The 23,912-nt window shown below is 43.0% G+C and overlaps 3 protein-coding genes and 1 long non-coding RNA gene across 14 annotated transcripts in view; 3 read left to right on the forward strand and 1 right to left on the reverse strand.

Moving 5' to 3' along the window:
- Positions 1–7,181, forward strand: part of SPATA13 (spermatogenesis associated 13) — a 106,463-nt gene extending 99,282 nt beyond the window's left edge. For 8 of the 9 annotated variants that reach the window (XM_083736111.1, XM_083736114.1, XM_083736112.1 and 5 more), the window contains 4 exons: positions 2,760–2,889; positions 3,827–4,199; positions 6,342–6,416; positions 6,777–7,181. In XM_083736111.1, coding sequence (XP_083592237.1) covers positions 2,760–2,889; positions 3,827–4,199; positions 6,342–6,416; positions 6,777–6,958 — 760 coding nt within the window. In that variant the 3' untranslated portion in view covers positions 6,959–7,181. Of the gene's footprint in view, positions 1–2,759; positions 2,890–3,826; positions 4,200–6,341; positions 6,555–6,776 lie in introns of all 9 variants that reach the window. The other variant, XR_014563559.1, reaches the window with a different exon arrangement.
- Positions 7,182–7,334: 153 nt separating this feature from the next.
- On the reverse strand, positions 7,335–17,147 carry LOC310843880. The gene is made up of 5 exons (XR_014563736.1): positions 16,797–17,147; positions 16,305–16,609; positions 14,235–14,735; positions 7,726–13,600; positions 7,335–7,547 (listed from the first exon to the last, which is right to left on the reverse strand). It is a non-coding gene; the product is annotated as an uncharacterized lncRNA (long non-coding RNA).
- On the forward strand, positions 13,609–20,648 carry LOC310843590 (uncharacterized protein). The gene is made up of 4 exons (XM_083737175.1): positions 13,609–13,737; positions 17,234–17,414; positions 18,561–18,623; positions 19,165–20,648. The coding sequence occupies exons 1-4, from the start codon at positions 13,723–13,725 to the stop codon at positions 19,956–19,958; spliced, it is 1,053 nt and encodes a 350-aa protein (XP_083593301.1). The 5' UTR covers positions 13,609–13,722; the 3' UTR covers positions 19,959–20,648.
- A 911-nt stretch (positions 20,649–21,559) lies between these two features.
- The window catches only part of MIPEP (mitochondrial intermediate peptidase), a 53,839-nt gene continuing 51,486 nt past the window's right edge, over positions 21,560–23,912 (forward strand). Inside the window, exon 1 of one of the 3 annotated variants that reach the window (XR_014563588.1) lies at positions 21,560–22,039. Coding sequence is in view for 1 of the 3 variants with exons in the window: in XM_083736646.1 (XP_083592772.1) it covers positions 21,866–22,039 (174 nt within the window). In the remaining 2 variants the exon portion in view is untranslated. Of the gene's footprint in view, positions 22,040–22,123; positions 22,243–23,912 lie in introns of those variants that run through there. The other 2 variants (XM_083736646.1, XM_083736647.1) reach the window with 2 other exon arrangements.

Consider the following 23,912-nt stretch of genomic DNA (forward strand, 5'->3'; position numbering starts at 1 on the left):
TTATGTTTTTTCCAAGGGGACCTCCCCAAACTCACTTCCAAACTAACCTACAGCAACTACCGCCCTCTCATTCTGCTTAGTTCATTCTCTTTAGCCTGGAAAAGAGATGATTAAAAGGCTTTCACATAGATAGTGAACTAATTTTGAGGTGGTTGTTTTTGCTCCAGAGAGGAGGACCAAAACCAATGGGCTGAAATTATAAGAAGGATTTACATCAGGGGTAGCAAATGAGGTGTCCTCTAGATGTTGTGGACTACAACGTCCATCAGCCCCAGGCAGCATATCCAGTAGTCAAGGATGATGAGAGCTGTAGCCTACAACATCTGGAAGGTGTACCACATTGATGGTTCCTGATTTAGGCTAAACTATGGAAGAACTAGTTCTGGCAACACAAGTTGTTCCAAGAGTAGAACAGACCGCCTTGCTAGGTGGTGGGCTGTCCTTAATTAGATGTTTTTAAGCTACTTTATTGCTACCTTTAGTAATGTAGTAGTTGTATTTCCTTGGACTAAACAGATGAATTTTGAGGTTCCTTCCAGTTCTGTTACTCTATTTCCACAAACGTTAGCTCAGATTTGTATATCCTTTTGAAATATGAGCTATCAGTGACATTGGAAGAAGGCCAATATGCTTCTGCACTTGACCAGTGGACAGAAGTGGTTAAATTGTGTTGATGAGTAGCTTCAGCATATTAACTGGCCATGTCTACTTTATTCAACATAATTCCCTGACACAGCATCCTTCAGCCACAAATCACTTCAGTTTTTCTTAGCTCATATGAAATCAATGGGATTGGCTATTTTTAAGTGCAAGTTTTCTGTTTTAAGTAGTTTATGACTCATAACCTTATCGGTTAGGATATGTTTTTTTGCCCTGTATGTCTAGTACAAGTTCCCCTATTCTTAGTGTAGAATATATAAATAGTCAAATAAAGAGGAACATGATTTTACAGAATTGCAAGGGGATAAGATTAAATGTAGTAGACAAACTCATGTAGTTAATTATAGCCTTCAGTTATATATTTATGGCCAGTATCTGCATGCATTTCCTTTAGGGTAGGGTTTATTCGTCACTGTCTTGGGCAGCATTTTTGTGTGCTTTTAGTTTAACATTTTCACAATAAAAGTACTTCTGTGAGCCTGGATAATATGAGGACAGCTGAATCCTGTAAAAACTTGCAGGGTTGTTGTGAGTTTAAAAGGCACTACATATATGGAGTGACAGTAGCTCAGTGGGGCTGCCAATCAGAGTAGACAACACTGCACTGGATGTCCGAATAATAATCTGACCAAGCACATATTAGCTTTCTGAAACAAATCAGGGGAAAATGCAAGCTGTGCATTGTCTGTAGGCTGTTGTCTGGGCTTACAGACAATGATTGTAATGGTCATGTTGTGGTTTTCCCATCCCTGCACTGGGTGTGGGTGCAACTGAAATGTAAGTGCAGGACGACATTTGCTGAGGTGGTACAGTCCTCTCCCAGGAACCCAGGAGGCTGATTGTGTCCTTGAGAGATTCCGCATCTCTGTCTGTCTGCATATGGAAACCCAACATGACAGCAATAACTGCTTTTAACACTTTCAAACTAATGATACCCTCTGTACATGCAGATATGATAAAAGTCCAGTGAGAGGGCTGCACTGCCTCAGCTGTAAGAATGTGTATCACACAATTGATGTTGATGTGTGGTGGCCAGCAAGGGGAGATGGTCAGCAAAAACCTGCTCTGAAACCTAAAATTAACGTGGAGGGGTCTGGACACTGAGGCAATTAAGCATGTGATCCCATAAAGTTTTGGTTTATGTGCAATCAGTCCAGGAAGTCACACTGCTGATGCCACACTCTCTTTCAGTAAAGTAATCCCTTTCATTAGCTCTATTTTTCCTCCCAGCCTGCTCCTGATTCAGCTGAACAGGACTGTTGTGGCGGGAGCTCCTTTGTTGTCTGCTTCCGTCCTCAACTTTCTCCTCCTTCTGCTTCTCCAGTATTTATTCATTAATGTCTTAGAAATCTCCATGAAAAGGGTGATCCTAGCATCATGAAGAAAATAGGCCAGGTCTCTCTCTCTAATGGAGTGGTTCATTTGCATACTCTCTGAATATATACAGTATATATATAAGCTTTCGCCAGCCTGGTGCCCTTCCAATGCTTTGGACTACAGTTCCTATTAACTCTAGTTGTTAATCCAAAGTATACCCCGCTCCTGCTTGTCACCCCCCTACCATTCCCCACATAGAATCATAGAATCATAGAGTTGGAAGAGACCACAAGGCCATCGAGTCCAACCCCCTGCCAAGCAGGAAACATGCTTCTCTCTCTCTCTCTCTCTCTCTCTCTCTCTCTCTCTCTCTCTCTCTGTGTGTGTAAACTTTCATTTAACAGAAATGTTTTCAGACAGTTTCTTTATATCACACAAAGCTTAAACCTAGGGTAATGATTGCATTATTAACTCAGAGGAGGGGTATGCTCAAGCCCAAAGGTTAACAGATGTTTTTATCCTCTTAACACATAGAGAAATAGAGTGAGAGCACACATGGCATTTGAAATCCTGGTTTATCAGCAAACCTTGGTTAGCATAGCTACGCTTAAGGACCATGCCAGCATAAGCCTGTACTGTGGTTGGGAAAAGTCAGAAGTAAAATGATGCTATTTATACTGGGCTTGAATTCCATGCACCTTAATGCACCTTAATGCTCACTGTATCCGGCATGAGTTCAAAGAGGATAAAATGACTGACCCATGCCTGCCTTCATTTTGCAGCGACTATAATGATATAAAGGCAGCATATGAAGCCATGAAGAACGTAGCCTGCCTGATCAATGAACGCAAGCGAAGGCTAGAAAGCATAGACAAGATGGCCCGCTGGCAAGTGTCCATTGTCAACTGGGAGGTAAGGGTGCACTTCCAGGAGGTTTTCATCTCAAAAGTCGCAGACAGTTAGATCCAGTCTGGGGATTAGAATACATCCATTATAATCAATGGGACTTAAGACAGACGAGGTGGCTAACCTATTACCCACCAGATAATGTCGGATTTTTTTATGCTTGTTTCTTTAACAGTTGGTCAAAAAGTGGTTTACGGCACAAAACAGAATTAATAGGAACAAAAAGTATAACGGATAAACCCAGGTGGTCAATCAACACACTAAAACGAATCACAAACAGCAGCTTATGGATTCTCAAAGCAGCATCCCAGTGAACAGAACCGTCACACTCAAAAATGCCCAAAAGAGAGCAATTGATGCTCAAAAGAGAGCAATTGATGGGGCCAAACTAGTCTCCAGGGAGAGGGCAATTCTACATCAATGGGGCAACTACTGAAAAGACTTTGCTCCATAATTTTAGGTGTCAGTTATTTTGTAGTCATTGAATCCTATGCATGAAACTGAGAAGACATGAGTAAGACAGCCCCACCCAACCTGGAACTGAGTTTGCTTAAACCTAGTTATCAGAGAACATAGGCGTGCTTAATTCTGTTGTGACCAAAGAGTCCAGAGATATCCATATGCAAAAAATGCCAATATATCTCTGTCCAGCAACTGTGATCCTCAGATGGAGCACTGCTGAAAAATATCACATACCCCAGCGATGTGCTTTAGAAACTGGGCTTTTAGTGTTGAAGCTCCAGCCACCTGGAATTAGTTACCAACTGAAATTAGACAAGCATGTAGCCCTCTTGATATTTAGGTGGCTTTTGAGGACATTTTTAAGGCGGCTTTCCCTGAAGTGACCCAGACATATTATGGAATATTAATTGTAGCAATTGTTTTGTTGCTTTTAGTTTATTGAGTTCGTAACTTTTTGTTTGTTTGCTGCAAACGTTTTCAGGGGCAAGACATTTTAGGCAGAAGCTCAGAACTAATCCACTCAGGAGAGCTGACCAAAATCTCCAAGCAAGGCAAGAGCCAGCAAAGGACTTTCTTTCTCTTTGACCACCAGCTTGTGTTCTGTAAGAAAGATCTCTTGAGAAGGGACATGCTCTACTACAAGGGCCGGGTGGACATGGATGAGTTTGAAGTGCTGGACATTGAGGACGGTAGAGAAAAGGACTTCAATATCAATGTCAAAAATGCTTTCAAAATTGTAAACAGTGCCACAGAAGAAGTTCATCTATTTTGTGGGAAAAAGCCAGGGGACAAGAAGAGGTGGTTGGAGGCCTTTGCAAATGAGAGGAGGCGAGTGCAAGAAGACAAAGAAATGGGCAAGTATTGTCTTCTGTTGACTTCTCTTATTTCTGTGCTTTGTGGAAACCCTGGTTCAGCTGTATAAGCAAGTTTACTGATTAACAGTTACCACTGGAACTGAGCAGTGGGAAGCTGGCTTGGGGGAGTTAGGGGTGAGTGGGGATGGATTGATTGACGTACAGTATTTTTTACTCTCCCTTCACCATAAGGTCCGGTGTGAGTTACAACATTAAAACTGTTACAAGAATGAATAACATGGTTCTAAACAGAACAGTGTAAATTCAGCAAAAGAGGTGGGTCCCACAAAACCAACTGCCAGCCTCATAAATGGAATTTGCTGCAAAATAGAAGCTTTTGAGTTCTGGTGGGTTATCTCAACAAGCCAGCAGTGCCATTTAACAAACTCTGAAGTTGTAGACACAAACACAAAGCAGCACAAGAATTAGCGACAACCTCACTAATAGGTGTTGCTTTCCAACAGTCATTCACATTTTCAGCCTCACTGATGGATGGTTTGCTGAAAAGTAGCACCTGCCCCTACAGTCATGGCTGCTTCTACAACATTCTCTGCCTGCAGCTGTCATTCACAATCCCACACCTTGTATAGGATTTTTGAGCACATGACACAGCCTTTAACCTGCCTCTCATTCATGGGGTTTGGATACGTCACCATACAGTAGGGAGGCTAAATAAAATATGGACTAAAACCTCATTCCCAACTGAAATCTTGGACTCCAAATGCTACTTTGGATGTTTCTGAGCACAATTCAAAGTGTTGGTGCTGACCATTAAAGCCCTAAATGGCCTCAGTCCAGTATACCTGAAGGAGCGTCTCCACCCCCATCGTTCTACCCGGACACTGAGGTCCAGCGCCAAGGGCCTTCTGGCGGTTCCCTCACTGCGAGAAGCCAAGTTACAGGGAACCAGGCAGAGGGCCTTCTCGGTAGTGGAACCTGCCCTGTGGAATGCCCTCCCACCAGATGTCAAAGAGAAGAACAACTACAAGGCTTTTAGAAGACATCTGAAGGCAGCCCTGTTTAGGGACGTTTTTAATGTTTAACAGACCACTGTATTTTAATACTTTGTTGGAAGCCACCCAGGGTGGCTGGGGAGACCCAGCCAGATGGGCAGGGTATAAATAATAAATTATTATTATTATTATTTGCTCTCCCTCCCCCCACTACCACCAACTTTTCCAGCTCTGCAGTATTCCGAATATGGTTGAATGATAAATTTGTGTAACTGAATTATGATATCAGTAGTTTTATTTTAAATTGAGATACTTTTACAAGGTACAGTTTCTGTTATCCGGATAAGATCCACCTCCAACCTGCAGCTTACAAAGCTGACTGCAGTCTCAGGGAACTCACTTTGTCCAGAACTTTTTGAAAGTCCAATACAATATATCAGCTGGATCACCTTTATCTTATGCTTGTTAACACTCGTAAATAACTCTTAATAGGCTAATAAGAAAGGACTTTCCCTTACAGAAGCCATGCTGGTTCTGCTTCAACAAGGCTTACCCTTCTATATGCTTGGTTATTTTATTTCAACAATATTTCCCACCAGTTTTCCCAGGACAGACATTAAGGTAACTGGACTGTGATTTCCAGAATCCCCATCCTGCCATATCTCTTATTAAAAATTGGTGCTGGGAATTAAACCTTGCACCTCCTGAATATGAACAATGGAAGAGACCTTTTATTTACTCAGACAATTGGTCCAGCTAGCTCATTATTGTCTCAGGCTCTAAAATTCCTCTAAAGCCACCTTCTACTGTTCTACATCCAAACTGGTGCCACACAGATAATCGTTAGATTACAACTCCCATTGTCCTCAGGCAGCATGGCCACCGGACAATGGGAATTGTAGCTTAACAACATCTTGGGATCCAAAGGTCAGAAAGGTTGGCTCTCAGCTGACTGCCAGTGGCTCGCCCAGTTTTCAGGCAGGTATCTGTTCCAGACCCTCCTGGAGATGCCAGGGGTTGAACTTCGAATCTTCTTTATGCAGAGCATGTGCTGTACTGCTGAGGTTCTCCTTTGAATGCACCATTAAACTGAACCGTTCCTGTGTGACATTTTAACCTGAAATTATTTTCCCTGCAGTCAAAAACCTGAGACGTGTTTAAAAGTACATGGCTTGTTTTTCCATTGTAGGAATGGAGATATCAGAAAACCAAAAGAAACAAGCCATGCAAAATGCACGGAAGTCAAGACACGGAAAGATGAAAGGTGACTCTTTCGCTACCCCCACCCCGACCAAAGGCTAATTCACACAAGAAGCTTTTCTCCTTCTCGTGAGGAGTCCTGCCTGTCCTTGGGCATGGTGGGGAAGGTGGTAGCCCATGGACCAGACAATTATAGATCCAGGTGACAGCAGTTCCCATGCTTTCTGTGCCTGGAATCGCAATGCTGTCTGCTGGCTGTAACTGTGGCGTTTTGCATGTACCTGTGTGTACGACTGTGTGTATGACTGTGGACATTTGCAATAGCTTGGGTGCAGAAACAAACGTCTTTGTGCAAACTTTACACCACCCCAGTCTTTGTCCCCACAAAAGTCTCACCCCTGGTGTCAATACTTTCTTTCTACAGGTGTCGGATACAGTGGGTGCCCGATGCCGCCCCCTCACCAGAGTTTACATCCTATCCACCAGCGTCACATCACCGTGCCCACTAGCATCCCACAACAGCAGGTCTTTGCCCTGGCAGAACCGAAACGGAAGCCCTCTATTTTTTGGCACACTTTTAACAAGCTGACCCCATTCAAGAAATGAGTGGCTGGAAGATCCCTGGACTATAGAAGGTTACAAGGCGAAGGAAGAACCACTTGCCGTCAAAGAATTGGTTGGTCCAGCCGGAAAACTCTGGAGGGAAGGAGTCCTGATCTTCCTCTGCTTCAGTGAGAAGAACTTGCCGGCGGTTTAGTGGAGAAGGCTGTGGCTTGATGTGAAGCAAATGTTGACTTGTGTCAATAAACATTGCTGAATAAGAAACCCACCACTTGGTCGCAAGGGCAGAATTGCTGCTACTCTTGAACGGTGGTGCAGGGTTGTTGTACTTGCACCAAAGGAATGGTTTAAATAACTTAGACATTTTGCCTGTCTTAATAATAAATTCATGGCCAAATTTAGAAATAGGAAGGATAGTATCCAACCACCTTCCACTGGCGCAGCATGTGGAAAAAAAGAGGTACCATCTTCTGTGTGAGCACCAAGCAGACGTATGGATCTCTGGGATCAGGTTAGCTGCCACTGCAAGAACTGCTGAGCCTCCGTCCTTCCTATTTGTCTTAGTTCACTGTCCTTATTTCTTGTTAATTTAACCAAGTAGGAGTAGGACTTCCTGCAAGGCCTTAGCATCTTCCTGGCAAAAATGGGAGAAAATGTTCACTTGGTGACATAGATAAACATGCATTTTTATGTGCTGTTGCAAATGACGAAGGAAGCGCCCAATGCATCTTGGGTGGATCCTTATGAAAAGCGGTACTTTGCTGCATGCATTGAATGCACTTCAAGAAACTGGTTTCGTTTTATTTTGTTACCTGCTGCTGTTTTAGCCTGTGAAAATTGCCTCTGTGCTTTCCAGTATGCCTGCTTTTACACTATAAGAAGCTGAAGTGTTCTCTGTTCTTAATGGCGCCAATGCAACTAATGAATAAGAGAAACAGAAATCCAGGTGTTAATTCAAGGGAGATTTTTGTCACTCTCCTGTAAATCGGGCAGAGAATCTCTAGTCCTTGAGTAGTTGCTGGACTTCAGCGTCCACAATCCCTGGCCATTGGCCATTCTGGCTGGGGCTGGTGGATGTTGGGAGTCTAATAACATCTGGAGGGCCACAGGTTCCCCACCCCTGCAGTAAATATAGAATCATTCCAGCTGGTTTCTGTGACTCCTAGAAAAACCTTCAGAATATCTCCAAAATGCTGTTGATTTCATTATTCTTGCCTACATCAGCCAAGCCAAGAGGGTCGTTCAGGGATTGTTTCTTTGCAGTCACAATGATCCCACACAAGGGAACATTTAATGGCATCAGAAATGAACTTTGATCAAAACTCAGGTCAAATGTGGCCAGTTTATGGCTTATTAAAATTATGTTTTCTTGTTTTGCTTTGCTTTGTTCTGTGAATATGAAGCTGCTTTTAATACAGCATTTACAGAATATTCTACCCGAGAAAGCTGTTATAAATTGAAGTTTATGGCACACACTACTATTTCGCTATCTCAGTAGTTCTATATTAATGCAACTTTAGCCTATTATCGACTCAGTAGTGGGACAGTTCTATTTCAAAGGTTGTTTTTCAAAAGATATCCAGTCTATCCAATTGCCAGTTATGTTGATGTCCAGAACTTTATCTGATAATGAAGGTTGATTCGGGATTTTTAAAAGTTATTTATTTTTACTGTGAATACAAATTGGGGCGGGGGGAGAGAAAGGGGGTAAATCTGTTAAAATATATGAAGGACAATGGGCTACAGCCAAGGTTATTTAACTACAGGGTGAAATATAAAGCCTTTGGCTGACATCCTAAGCATATTTACTAGAAAGTAAATCAGTTCACCTTACCTCTCGGTAGATGTGGTTAGGAGTAGGCGATTTATTAACTTCCAGTTTTCTCTCTCTTGCTCCCTGCCACCAGCACACAGAGCATATAGACTCTGGCAAAAGTGTGTCACCTTTAAACCCCATTAATTTCAATGGGAATGCTTAAAACACATGCATTGAATTCAGTGAGACTAGGTGTTTGGCAAGGGTGTATGTTGTTTAAAAAGATTGTTTAATTGAAGCGCAGGCATCTGGGAGGGCTGCAGAGTGCAAACCATTGGAGACATGATTTGTAGGATGAATGAAAGGGCACTTGCAAACACCCCTTGATTAGTTCAAAAGTAAGATAAGCACAACAGAAACTGTCAGGCAGTCACGGACCTGGGCATCTCAAATTTTAGTGGCACCCTGTGTGAGTCCAAAATCCTGCACCCCCTGCCTCTTACTTTCCGATGGGCTTTATAGTTGCGACACCTGCTACAGTGGCCCAGAAACTCTGTGCCCAGGGCAGCCATACCAGTCATACTTCCTTAGATCTGCCTTTGATACTGGATAAATTTTTGGCATGGCACTGGGTAAATTAAGTTCTTGTGCCTGCATTTTCCATCTTTTTGAAAATGGATCTTTTATTAACAGGCAAGTGGAAGTAGCACATCGAAGACTGTCGTGTTAGATATGCCTTCTGTACATAGCTTAGCAATGATTGTAAAAAGACACTGATGCTAAACTGGATTGCCCAGCATGCTGTGAACCTCATTGCTTGCATTTCAATAATATTCTTTTCCTGTCCCCAAATGAAATAGTTGAGAACTGGATATGTGGAATTACAGACTGGCATTTTAGTCATAGCGGTTGTTAAAGTATTTTTAAAAAATCATTTCAACTCAGACAAAAACAACTGTCTTGATAGCCCACCTGATTTGTAGTCACCTGCTTTGCAAGTTGATTTTTGAAGGCACAGCCTCCCTTCCCCAGATGGGTGGGGTATAAATAATAAATTATTATTACATTATATTGTTCCATTCACTCTGAAAATGTGGCATAAAATTATTTTCAACAACTGAAACAAGCAGCAAAACATTGCAATGCATTCTTCTATTGTAGCTGGAGGGTGTTAGCCAGCCATGCAGCAATCCCTTCCATTCCCTACTCCCAACCTCCAGTTTTCCAGTTTTCTTTTCCAACTGACAGCACTCTGCAGTTACTGCTCAGTCCTCAATGGGCTGTTTCTCAGCGGTGTTGTCCCCTTAGGTTTATGAGTTTAAAAAATCTATTTTGGGTACTTCTCCTTACCCCAGAGCTTCCCCAAGCATGCTGCCACCTCTCTCTAGTTTTTCAGTGGTCCTGTTTTGGCCACTGTGCCTGCACCAGGGTTGATTACCATTTTAAAACCTTTTCACATTTATCATTGCACGACCACAAAACTTGAGAAAGCTGGATGGACCCACTCACATGGCTGTGTCTGCCATAGTCTAGGTGCCTATGCCGTGATAACAAAGAATTTGTTCAGACTGTTGTTCAGTGCTGTAGTCCTGTGACCCTGTGGGTATAGAAAGCAGGGTAAATAGAACGGTGGTCTCCAAGGTCTATTCTCTGCTCCTGTTGAAGTGCTGCTGCTGCTGTTGTGTGCTCTCTGCCAGAACCAGGCAATTTGCATCAATGCTTCTGCCACTCCCCCCAGCCCTTCCTGGCCTATGGAGCATAAAAAGAGCTTTGCTGCATTAGGCAGTTTCCCTAGTCAGGGACCTTGCTTTTCACAGTGGCCAACCAGATGACTATGGGAAGCTCACAAGCTGGACATAAATGCAATAGCAACTGGTACCCAGAGGCATACCACCTCTGATATTGGATGTATTGTATCCATTGCAACTAGCAACCATTGATAGCTTTATCCTCCATGAATGTGTCTAATCCCCCTTTTTAAGCCAGCCATGTTGGCGGCCCTCAGTACTGCTGGTGGAAGGGAATTCCCCAGCTTGAGAATGCACTGTGAAGAAGTATTTCCTCTTGTCTGACTTGACTCTCCCCTTATTTCACTGCATTGAATGACCCTGGCTTCTACAACAGCAGGGAATAGAAGCCCAGGAGATTCTCCAGGTGTTGCTAGATACATTTGACCCTCCCACTGACACAAATTGCCTGGCTGACAAGTGTACCTTCATTATGGCAGCTTGATAGGAGACAGAAGGATGAGAATGGACCACTATAGCTGACACTCATTGCCCTCATACCTGCAGAATTGTGCCCAGGGAACACTGCTGTTTTAGCACTGGAATGGAGCAGAATGCTTTGGATTTGCTTGTAGATGCACTGATGTTACTCCCTTCAGGAAACTCAAAACATTACAAAGAGAGGGAAATGTTTATCATTATTCAGGTTACTCAGGAACAATGTTGTGTACAGTACCTTGCACACCAAAGCCGCTTTATTTAACAAACCTCTTCACCTTGACCCCTTTTTGCAGCCAAATTTTGCTTTGCGTGAAGGTGGTAGTGGTTGCAGCATATTAAGGCTGTGGGGCTGCTTTAATATTAATAACTTTATTTAGAATGTTTTGATTTTGGAAAATACGAAGGCTGGAAGAATAGATTGGGCTTAAGGTAAAGGTAAAGGGACCCCTGAAAATGAAGTCGAGTCGCGAACGACTCTGGGGTTGTGATTAAACATGCTCTCAAATTATCCTGGAAATTCAGTGGGTGGAGTTCACTGGAGCACTAAGGAGATTGTTCTGTCACAGCAAGCACCTTTGCTTGCCCAATGGAACAATATCCCCTCCCCCTCCACACTGTTGGCAGGGGTGTTTCCTGACCCTTCAGAGCAGATTTGGGGAAGGAGGGAATCCTCATTGTGCTAGTGGAGGTTTTCACACTGGCTACTGCTAGCGGAATGGGTTTGCTAAATCAGACCTTATATAATTGCGCAGCCCAAAATCCAAAGAGCCATTTCAGACCAGTCCAAAGGCTTGATCTCACTCAGTTGACTTTTTTCCATTTTACACTATTTCTTTTAAGAACTGATTTATCACAGCAGACATCTGCAACTGGGTCAAAAGTTGTTTTTCCACTTTCACCCTAGAGACCTGCTATTTATGAAATAAAGTGGTACCTCAGGTTACATAAGCTTCAGGTTACATACGCTTCAGGTTACAGGCTCCGCTAACCCAGAAATAGTGCTTCAGGTTAAGAACTTTGCTTCAGGATGAGAACAGAAATCGGGCTCTGGCGGGGCGGCGGCAGCAGGAGGCCCCATTAGCTAAAGTAGTGCTTCGGGTTAAGAACAGTTTCAGGTTAAGAACGGACCTCCGGAACGAATTAAGTACTTAACCTGAGGTACCACTGTACAGGGCCAAAATAGATCAGAGATGGGGAATCTCTCACCCTCCACAATGGTGCTGGACTCCAAACTCTCCATCTTCCCTGCCCATTGGCCATGCTGGTTGAGGCTGATGGAACTTGGGGTCTAACGATATTTGGAAGACCAGAAGCTCCTCCATCATTGCCTTTAGTTCCTGGCCTGGGTCTGTAGGGAAGTGGGCTTTAAGAATACAGTATTGTTTTTGCAGGTCACCACAAGCTGACCTTGAGCTTCAAATTAAATAACATTGTTGAGTTTAAATTTGCATAACACCCCCACCCCAGTCTAGACCGAACTGCTGTTAATTTCTATTGCAGTGCTTGTAAGTGTTTGTTTTTTTGTCATGTTCTCATATGACCACTGATTATGAAGTTCCTCACAATGCTAAAACACAGCATTTGTGCAAATAACCCTCAAAGCACACTTTTCCTTGTTTCTACTGGACTAAACTAGCGCCAAACTCTTAATTCTCTGGCTTGCTGCTAGCATCTTTTAGCAAATAAATAATCTAGGTTTTACAGTGGCTTGTGTTTCAATATACAAAAGTGAAGGAGCTTAACTGAAACTTTTCACATTTTTTTGCGCGGGGCATTCTTTTTACTTTTTAAATATATTGTAGATTTTAGCTTGGAGTTTGAGCCAAAGGACCTTAGCCATAAATAAATGGTATATTTCTGTTGACTGCCTTTTCTTTCTCAATGTATATTTGCATATTGAAGACACCTTCTGAATGATTCTGTGATTTAACTTTGTTGATAAATATTAGGCCTGCTTGTTCAACTCGCTTGTATATTTTGACAAGTGTTCTCTAACAATTCCCCGCCTTCTGTATATGTTCTTATGCATCTTAACAGCTCTGCGCTGCTACTTATGTTTCAAGCCAGAATTACTGGCTTCAGAAAAAAATATTACTTGGCTGTTGACAGCTAAATGTATAATGTATAGGATCTCTTTACCTTCATATGTTGTTTGCTGTATCATTTGTTGCCAGATTTATTTGCATTCTGTATGTTTTATATCTTTTTAAAAAATATCTTCTGGGAATGAATCTACAAACGTACATTCCTTGTACCTTGCTCTAACTTTATATGTTTTGATTAAGAATGTGCATAACTTAACATTTCTCAGCTGTGTCTTACATAATTTCAACTGTACAGTTTCAATGTTTGTGACTTGTTCATAGCATATAAAATATTGTATGTGAGCTTTAAATATTTGAACATTATCTGACAGCAAAATATCATTTGTTTTGTTTATTTTGTCTATTTATAATCTTGCTCTACGAACCTAAGGCTCCCCCCCCCGCAACATCTAGTTAACATTTAGCTTGTGTAACTTCTCATTTTGCATGAGTTATCGCAAAGGAATTTACAATAACATATATAGAAAAATTAAAGTTATTGCACATATAACATTTTTTTAAAGAAACAGATAAAAACAGCTTAAAAAAAACTAAACATACGTAAGATCAATTTGGATCCAAGGCAGATACCAACAGGATTGCATCTTTTACTCGTTTTCTAAGAGAGAGCAAATTGAGAAAGGTGGAAAGGTTGGCTGCTTTCTCAGTCACTGTATGTGATGTTTGTGCACAAGCCAAAAACATGCATATGTCTATCTGTGGGTGGGTACAGTTGCCCGAATGTCTCATGCAAATGTAAGTAGACACAATTCCTGGCTAAAGATACATTCAGAAAGAACATATGGCCCACTTTGCTGTGCCTTATGATAGCTAGAAGGGTTTGGTACTGCAGAAACAAATAAATTTGAATTTCCAGGAAAGCAACTAAATGGTCCATATAAGTCAAAAACATGATAACATTTCATCCCCCTTCCCCCAAAGACCAGTATTATATTGTGAGCGTATGGAAGGGGCAGGCAGTCCCCATGCCATTTTTCTAACCAAAAAGCTTCACCCGCACCCCCTGTTCATACATACTTCATAATGAAACTGTTATTTATGTCCATAGCAGTTTCCCTCCCAGGGCAAATAACAGTCAGGGATGCAGGGAGGGAAAGTCACCTGGAAAATGTTTTGATGCTGGGCTTGCCTGAGGGTAATATAGAAAAACGTGTAAGATTGGAGAAATGCAAATGTGAACATTTATTTAACATATCATTTAGTTTGTCCCAGAGCTGGCCAGTAAGACAAACCTGGAAGAGAATTCCATTCTGCAAGAAATGCTGCGTGGAACTTCATGCTGGAGGGAGTTTTGTTTGCAGAGTTCCCTGTAAGACAGAAAATGACCTCAATATAGCAGTAGTTCAGTTTATTTGGTCTATAGATAGGGATGCAAGAAGACACTGGTTTCCATTCCACTCTGTGTTGGTCACCTATAACACTTTCTTCTCTGCTGCACTTTGGCTTCTGACAAAAACTACCGGTACATAATTTGTCTCGCCGGCCACTCTGGGGAAATGTTACACAATTGGCCAATCATTACTTTATTCCCACACAAATTATTTTAATGAAGAGTAAATGCAATGCAAATTGGAAACCTCGATCAATTACGTACTGTTACTCATAGTTTCTGGGCTGAAAACAACAGTGAACTGACCACATTCACAAGACTTGATTGCAGTACCGGATGTGGGACAAATCAGTGAACACCGGCATTTTCCACTCCTGTTTCCATCACAATTCTCTTGACAGCCCTGTAGTCAGAGCATAAATATCCAAAACTCTCCTTCCAAGGAGGTTTTTAAGCAAAGGTTAGATGGCCATCTGATGCTTTAGTTAAGATTCCTGCATGGCAGGGGTTTGACTAATGACCCCTAGGGTTCCTTCCAACTCTACATTTCTATTATTCTAAAAGAAATCACCTCAATCCACTAAATTATTCCTCTCCCAATTGGAAAAGGGCAGCGTTTGGCCCTTCCTTAAGCCTTTAGTCACTGATCAAAGATCTCAGTCTGTAGGAAACGAGACTCTTAATCTCAGGGTCATGGATTTGAGCCCCACATTGGGCAAAAGATTCCTGCATTGCAGGGGGTTGGACTAAATGACCCTCACGGTCCCTTCCAACTCTACAATTCTCTAATTCTAGGAAGCTTCCAAAAATTATTAAACCACTTATTGTCCAAAGGTTCCTAGACAAAGGTTCCATTGTTAGAAGCAAACTATTCATGGGATGGGATGAGTAAAATACAGTAAGGTGATATTATTAATGGGAGACGTTGAGGGGATGCATTATTTGAAAGTGGGGCAGGGATTTTTCAATCTTAAAAGAAGATCCTTAAAAAAAAACTTCCCTCAAAGAATCCTGGGAATTGTAGTTTGTTAAAGGTGCTGAGAGTTGTTTGAAGACCCCGTTCCCCTCACAGTGCTACAGTTCTCAGAGTGGTTTAACACTAATCCCTCTTCAGAGGGAATTCTGGGAATTGTAGCTCTGTTAAGGTGAATAGTCTGTTAAGGTGAACTATCAGCACCCTCAACAAACTACAGTTCCCAGAATTCTTTGGCGGGGGAGTCATGACTGTTTAGAGTCATATGATACTGCTTTAAATGCATAGTGCAGATGACACCATGGTAAAGCTCTGTGCAGTTAACAAGAACGGACTTTGGGGGTTCAAGTGGAAAACTGACAAAACACTGTACACTGGTGATTAATATTTAAGTGCTGGAATCATTCCACATAAATATCTTGGCACCTGCCTCCATATTAATCATTGAGCGTATCTGAAAACTGGATAACAGCTTTTAGAACTTAGTAACCTACTCCCCAGCTGCCCTTGCTTTAGCTTCACATACAGTGCCTGAGTGTTAAGCACAAGATACCCAAAAACATATCCTGATAGGCAGTGGCGGAAAAGGTAAGACTTGGGTGCAAACTATGCCTGGGGAGTAGATGAGCAAATATGTAGAGGTTGAACATAAAGTCTCCTGTTAGAAAAAATATTCCATGTATGTTAGGGACAAAGGGGCTGTCGTATACTGTACTGAGTGAGACTATTGGTCCCCCCCAATTCAGGAATTGTCTATGGACTAGCAGCAACCTTTCAAACGGGGGGGGGGGGGGGTAGGTTTTCCCAGCCCTAAGTGGAGTGGCCTTCATCTGAGCCTCACTGGGCGGTTTTCAGTATAAAACAAGTAAACTACTAAGACGTAACCACAACACATTAAATGAGAGAGAGTAAAATTCCTGAAAATAACAAGGGCTGATGCCCAAAGGATGGCAAGGTAGGCCTCCCTGAGGATGGATTTCTATACAGGGGTGCCACCACTGAGAAGGCTCCCTCTGGTCACCTGGAGAACAGGATCCAAGTTCTGCCTCTGGAGCAAAGGTAGCCTGGCCCTACCAGCTCTCTGGATGGAAAAGCAACTGAGAACAATGAGATACATGCTCTGAGCCATATGCAAATAAGATGAGCATTGACAAACTGAACAAATGTAATTTTAGGGGGAAAGCATTGGTACTTGCCCCCCACCAGTACATTATTAAGTTGTATTCTTTTAAAATATTTGCTCGCTGCTAAAATTAGCTCTTGATTAAGGGGTTTATATACTTCCCATAGGAAGTCTCACTAACCTAAATGAAAACAAAAAAAATTCCTTCCAGTAGCACCTTAAAGACCAACTAAGTTAGTTCTTGGTATGAGCTTTCGTGTGCATGCACACTTCTTCAGATACACAGTGTAGTATCTGAATTCCTACTGGAAGGATTTTTTTTTGTTTTGACTATGGCAGACCAACACGGCTACCTATCTGTAACTAACCTAAATGAATTATGGACTACAGCAACCTATAAGGACTTGTTCGGTGACAAAGTACAGACTTTGTATGCAGGCATCTCTATTCCTCGCCCCACCCCCCAAAAACCCTGATTCCTCCTCTTGAGATCTCTGAGCTGCTGCTAGACAGAGTACGGAGCCCCGGACTGGCTGGACTAATGGTCCGACTCAGTATAATACAACTTTGTATGTTCACAGTAACCTCCTCTGTTATCTAAATGAATTTTACCCACACACCCCCTACACTATATAACCTTGTGCCCAATTGACAGCATGTGTTAGCGAACTCTCAAATGCATTTAAATCAAGATGAAGATGCACAACAACTTTATGATTAAAACATAGTATTTATTTTGCAAAGAATGCTATTCACTGGTGGTTTTATGTTGGTTTTTTGCTTTTAAATATATTGATTCCTTCAGCTGAAATTAGATAGCATGAAACTCTGGATTATTCTGCTGGCTGTTGCAGTCAGCACAGAAGAAATACAAAGACAGAACAGTTGCAATGAAAGGTTTCCTGGGATCCCTGGGAACCCTGGACACAACGGCATACCAGGACGTGACGGACGCGATGGAGCAAAGGGTGAAAAAGGAGACACAGGTATCACATGTGTTGTCATCACGAGAACCCCATGAGCAAGTTATACAAAATACTGTATGCCTAGGTAGAGGAGAGCAGAGCCACTGATTCACTGTAACAATTGAGTTTACGGTGATCTTCAAGCAGTGGCGTAGCGTGGGGGGTGCAGGGGGTGCCGGCCGTACCGGGCGCAACATCTGGGGGTTAGGGTTAGGGGGCGCAAATCCACGGGTTAGGGGGCGCAAATTACTTGCCTTGCCCCGGGTGCTGACAACCCACGCTACGCCACTGTCTTCAAGGCTACTTTGGGTGTGAGGTTAATGTTTGTGTCTGCAACCAATGCTGATGGGTTGTCAGGAGTTGTGGCTGTGTAGTACTATGTGTAGTGCAATTATGTGGTTGGGAGTTAACAAATGGAAGAAGTTTTATCCCCTTCCCCGATGAGAGCCTGCTGTGAGCCCCTCTCAGGTGAGAGATGGGAAAGCAGTATTTGGTGGTCCAGATTCCAGTGAGTGTGGTGCATTAGTGTTTCAGAGATGGGATGAGTCTCTAATATGTGTATACCTGGCAGTGATCCTTTGTATGGGAGTTATAATGTTGCTGAGTGTGAGTGGTTGGCTAATGAATGGTTGGTTGATAGAGATAACGAATGAGGTAGGACTTCCAGTTTTAAAAAGCGAAGCTAATTACAGAAGACCAAAGTCACCCAGCCATTAACTTAGAATCGATCAGTAAAAAATATGAACAGGTGATATAATGCACATACTCAAGATGGCTGTACCTCTGTACCTGTGCAAGCAATGACCAGTGGTACTACTTGCAGGAAAATAATAATAATAATAATAATAATAATAATAATAATAATAATAATAATATATTTATACCCCACCCATCTGGCTGGGTTTCCCCAGCCACTCTGGGCGGCTTCCAATAAAACACTAAAATACAATAACTTATTAAACATTAAAAGCTTCCCTAAAAAAGCTTCCCTAAATTATCTTGCACTGCCTTGGATTTTGTGCATTCCAGTTCTCCCTGACGGAACAGAATTGTGTGTTGTTGCAGGATGTGAGGTCGTTTTTGCAGTCCAAAAGCAGAAAGCTTAAACATCACCTTTTTTAGAATGAAATACTTAACAGAACTGACACTGCCTTTTTCTGCGGCTAGGTGAACCAGGACATCCTGGAAAATCAGGCACAGATGGCATAAATGGAGAAAAGGGAGATTCAGGTGAGAGCAAAAAGTGGTTTTGCTGAAAAACATTTTAGCTTGTTACCTGCTCCTGAGGGGATATGGATAAATGCAGCTGAATCTTCATGGGTTAGGGATGAGGTTCAGCTAAGATTTTAATGCAAACCTACCTAATGGTGGGGCATTTAATTTGCAGTAATGTCAAGTGAATTAAAAAGTGCCACTGTTGGAGGATAGAGGTCACTGTCTCCCACTGTATGTCTTAAGCACTTCACTGAGCACATCATAATTAAAGTGTAGTCTGGAATCCTTCCATTTCCTATATGTTTGGATATATATATATCCCAAATGACAGCTAAATTGCAGCTCTGGAAAATCTCTTTTCTCCCACAACACTTTCTCTCGTGCTCTGAAAATTCCAAGGCCGTCCTTGACCTTCTCATCTCCTTTCAGTGCAGTGTTAACTAATACAAGAATGATGAATGCCTTTTCCTGTTATCTTGTTAACAACCTGATACTAGATAATTAAATCATTCTTTTAAATAAAATAAATCTCTCTCTCGTTCTCCTTTGCTTTTAGGAGCTGATGGCAGAGTTGAAGAGAAAGGGAACAAAGGAAATAAAGGGTCAAGAGGCTGGCCTGGGAAATTTGGCCCTAAGGGAATTCCTGGTCCTGTGGGTGATAAAGGTCAAAAGGGTGAGCTAGGGCTGCAAGGACAAAAGGGGACAAAAGGGGACATTGGGCCCATTGGCCCAAAAGGACTTAAAGGTGAAATTGGAGTCCAAGGCGAAATAGGCTTAAGGGGTCCCGTTGGACCAATTGGCCCCATTGGTCCAAAAGGAGAGGTGGGAGGCCCAGGTCCAAAGGGCAGTAGAGGAATCCAGGGAGAAAGGGGATGGAAGGGAGACAGGGGAGAAAAGGGGAAACTTGGTAGTACCCCAGTCATCCCGAGAAGTGCCTTCAGTGTAGGTCTCACCACTAAGTTTCCTCCTCTCAACATTCCCATCAAATTTGACAAAGTGATGTATAACGGCTTAAACCATTATAACACAGCCACAGGGGTATTCACCTGCCAGATTCCTGGTGTCTATTACTTCACCTACCACATCACTGTCTATTCAAGGAACGTTAAGGTAGCTCTGATGAAAAATGGGAACAGGATGCTCCACACCGCAGACAGCTACCAGAGTGGTGAAGACCAGGCCTCAGGAGCGACCATCTTGGAGCTGCAGAAAGGTGATCAGATCTGGCTGCAGACCCATGGGACTTCTAATGGTTTGTTTGCAGACCCTGATGATGACACGACCTTCACAGGCTTCCTTATATTTAGTACCTCAGAGACAGCAGCGCCTATACCACTCCTTAGTTTGTGATTTGTTTTGTTTCTAATGTGATGCCAATTATACATACTATTACTTATTTCTCACATCGAGATTTGTATGGCAACAAAGCTCACAAGAGCATATTAATAGCTCCTGGTTAGTGACATAGCCCTTGATGCTAAACATTTTATAAATATTCCCAGGAGCGGTTTTGTTGGTTTTGAAAAATAAATCTGAAAACTAGGCCAACTAGTCCATATCTCAATTTATGCAAAATTCTGTCTGCAACACCATATGTAACCCTCAGAATCACAAATGTGGAGAATTATCTTACCCTGGGATAAGGGGGTGTTGCTGTTTGTTTGTTTTAAATGAGGAGATTAAGATCCTATACTTTTTGCCAGAATAGCTAGACCTGGATTAAATTGTACAACCTACTTTTGTATGCCTGTGCCAAGATGCACTGAGCTTGTTTGCTAGATGCTGCATCAGGACCTGAAGAAATGTATCCTATTTCTGCCACTCCCCACCCTCTCAAGTTCCCACTTAGTCTGTAGAACTTGGGTTTTCTGTTTTGCAGTGGTGACGAGACAAGCAAATTCAGGTTCCCTATTATGGTTGGTGCTGTAGTTGGCATTTTCTCTAACATGCTACAATGTTTCTGAACATTGGACAATGTTTGCCTGCAATAAAGCATACTTTTACCTATTTAGTGTCTTATCTTTTGGGGTATAAAAATTTATCACATTACTCTGGAATTCTAAATGTGTGAGACAGACAAGAGGAGAGAGGAATATTCCTTGATGCCAAATTTGAGTGAAGGGCAATAAGACTGCTATCAGAATTTATTTAATTCATTTATTTAGTAATACACAGTACAGTACCCTTATTTATTACATCCCATGCTTCCTTTCAGGAGGAGAAATGCTTCAATGTTGCCCAGTGCTCCTGAGAGGAAGCATGCCAGAGAGTGTAACTGGCCCAGAGGCAGCCAGCAAGTTTCATGACTGAACTTGAAGCTGGCTGCTCTCCCTCTGAATCCCACGCTCTAACCACTATACCACTCCACCGAATTCACATTTCCGGGGTGTAAAACCCAACAGCAGGTCCGGTCCACACATGAGACAAGGTGAAGCAACCGCTTCAGGCAGCAGGATCTGCAGGGGCAGCAGATCCAGATGTGGGTCTTTATTCTTCCCCCACCCCCTTGTGCATGATGTAGAATGATCTTCACTCAGGCCTTTTCCTTGGTGGCGAGGGGGAGGCCATTTTATATTTATATATGGGGCCTGGGCTGCCCATTCGTCTCAGAAAGATTCCCACTTCAGATGAAATCTGCACAGCAACCTGTGGCTCGGGTGTAGTATTTACACCTAAAAGTGGTAGAGCTGTAAATAATGTCGTCCATGCAAGGTGCAAGGATGGGCGTCGTTTTTAAATATTCTTTCGGGTGAAAAAAAGGAAGAAAAAAAGGCAGCAAACAAAATGCCTTACAACACTAGAGCAGCGTGAAAAGTTGCAACCCCCTTTTTGTAAGGATTCTTGCTTGCTTGCATTATTTACTAGTTCATTCGCTTTCCCTATTAAAACAGCGTTCAAAAACTAAGTAGAGCCGGCGCATCATCATCTTTACCATCATCTCCTTCGGCTGCCCGCCGCCGCCTCGGAGGATAAGGATAATAATTGAAAACATAAGCACGGAAAGCCGAAGCGCCACCTGGCTCGGAAATCCCTCTTGCCGCCACACCGGGGCGAATGTCTGCCTCCAGGACGCGAGAGGGGAGGCGACGAAGCTCCTCCTCACGGCCCGGCCGCGTAAGAGGTCGCCGCCGGAACCAGGAACAAGCGAGGCCGAGGCACTCTAGCGGCCTGGTCGGCGTGTAGCGAAAGGAGCTTTTCCCCTTCAAGAAAAAGAGTACAGGCCGAGCAGACAGGCGGGGAGGCCGGCCGGTGCCGCCATGCTGGCCGGCTGCGGTCGTGTGGCGCGGTCTGCCGCGACCGGCCTGAGGTGGGGCCCGCCCGGCCGGGCCGGCGGCTCCGCTCCCCAGAGATGGGTCAGCACCAGCTGGTCCCCGGTGGGCGCTGCCTTTAACGCTCAGCAGCAGCACCGGCGGGAGCTGGGGAAGAAAACGGTGAGAGGCTGCCTTGGCCGGGGAGGCTGGGGCGACCCCCTGACGGGTCGGAGAGAGAAAGCCCCAGAACCTCTTTTCGGTGCCAAGACTCCGGAGCAAGCGATGCGAAGACTGTGCACGGCCAGAATTTTATTTTTATTTCTGCCTGCTTCCAAAAGGAATAGATAGCTGCAACCACCCATCCCTTTATCCTCACCACAGCGGTTTGTCTGTGTGTTGTTTCATACCTGTGCATAATTGTTTTGCATTATTGTGTGCTGCTTAAAGGTTTTTTAAAAGTGGTTTATATCCACTACCGCTCCTAAATAAATAAAACAGCCCTGTGAGGTGGGTTAAGCAGCTGGCCTAAGTTTTGTGGCGGAGTGGAGATCTGACCCAAAGTGCCTCAGGTTTGAATAAAACACCTTAACTACTACACCACACTCCACTGAATTTTCCCACAGGAGTCTGTGGTCTTCACTGAATTTCCCCACAGAATAGTCCTTGATGTGAATTATGGGGTTAGGAACACCTCCACCCCATAGAGCTTCATGGCATAGTAGCTCAGACAGCTAGAAATCCAGCAGGAACTTTTTTCACCACTGTCTCTCTATGCTAGGATAAACTTTCCAAGCTCTTTGCTTGTTGTGCTCTGTTAAAGCATACCTGCACACTCCTTGTTCTGAAAGTTGCAACACTGGCATAAGGGTTCAGTAAATTCCATGTACCCACTGTTGGTTTGGGGTGAGCTGAATTTTAACTCTGAACTAATCCTGGATCATCAACATGCCACATAGCACAGCCCTATGGTTGACCTGAAAAGCCAGCGAGAGTTGTCTGTAAAACACAGGAACAATCCATAAAAGGCGACAACCTTAGGCTTAACAGTGGCATTTGGAAATTAGTGACCATTCAAGAGTTTTGTTCCTTTGGGAAAGTGTTTAGCAAGTTATGGTAACCTGGTGTAAGAGATCACTAATGTATATACTACATCTCAGTTTCCAAGTTATCCTATACAGTACTCTGTTTTTCAGTTCTCAGTGTAGTTCCTTATGCAGCCAAAACACCTTAACTACTACACCACACTGGTTCACAGTGTCTGGGGTCTTCACTGAATTTCCCCACACTCCAGAGAGAAAAATCTGCAGGCTTGGGTAAATACTGAGGTTTTGTGTATGCGTGCAGATGTAAATGTGTGTACAGTGGTACCTCGGTTCCTGAATGCCTCTGTTGTTGTACCTTTTGGTTCTCAAACACTGAAAACCCAGAAGTAAATGCTTCCATTTTCAAACGTTTTTTGGGGAATTTGAACGTGTGACGTGACTGAGTGCAAGAAGCTGTTACAACCAATGGGAAGATGTGCCTTGGTTTTCAAACGTTTCGGAAGACGAATGGTCTTCCAGAACAGATTACGTTCGAGATCCGAGGTACCACTCTGTATGTATAATGCACATCATAGACACTTGCACATATATATGACACATGAATGCATATGTTGCAGACACATGCATATATAAACCTATGGGGGGGAGCCCCAAAACATCACTATAACTGAATAAGCTCAGGGGATACAGGATGCTGACTGCCTATGGGATGGGGTGAATGGAGCACCCTAAAAGACGGCATAGCTCACCAGCTGAACTGAGTAACAGCATCCCAAGCAACAACATTTTGTTGAAAATCATACCAGTGATTCCCACTTGTACTATAAACACAAGACGCTGTAATATTAATTTAGGAATCTACTTCAGGCACCCAAATAAAAACATAATTGCCGTGTTGTGGAATTGGTGATTAAATCAAGTGTGCTGAAACATTTTCACACTTCATGTCTTTTTACAAATACAGCTTAAATGTAAAAAGCGGGTTTATAATTTATAGCATTGCTGTGAAA

The sequence above is a fragment of the Podarcis gaigeae genome, assembly GCF_964106915.1.
Source record: "Podarcis gaigeae genome assembly, chromosome: 4".
Classification (NCBI taxonomy): Eukaryota; Metazoa; Chordata; class Lepidosauria; order Squamata; family Lacertidae; genus Podarcis; species Podarcis gaigeae.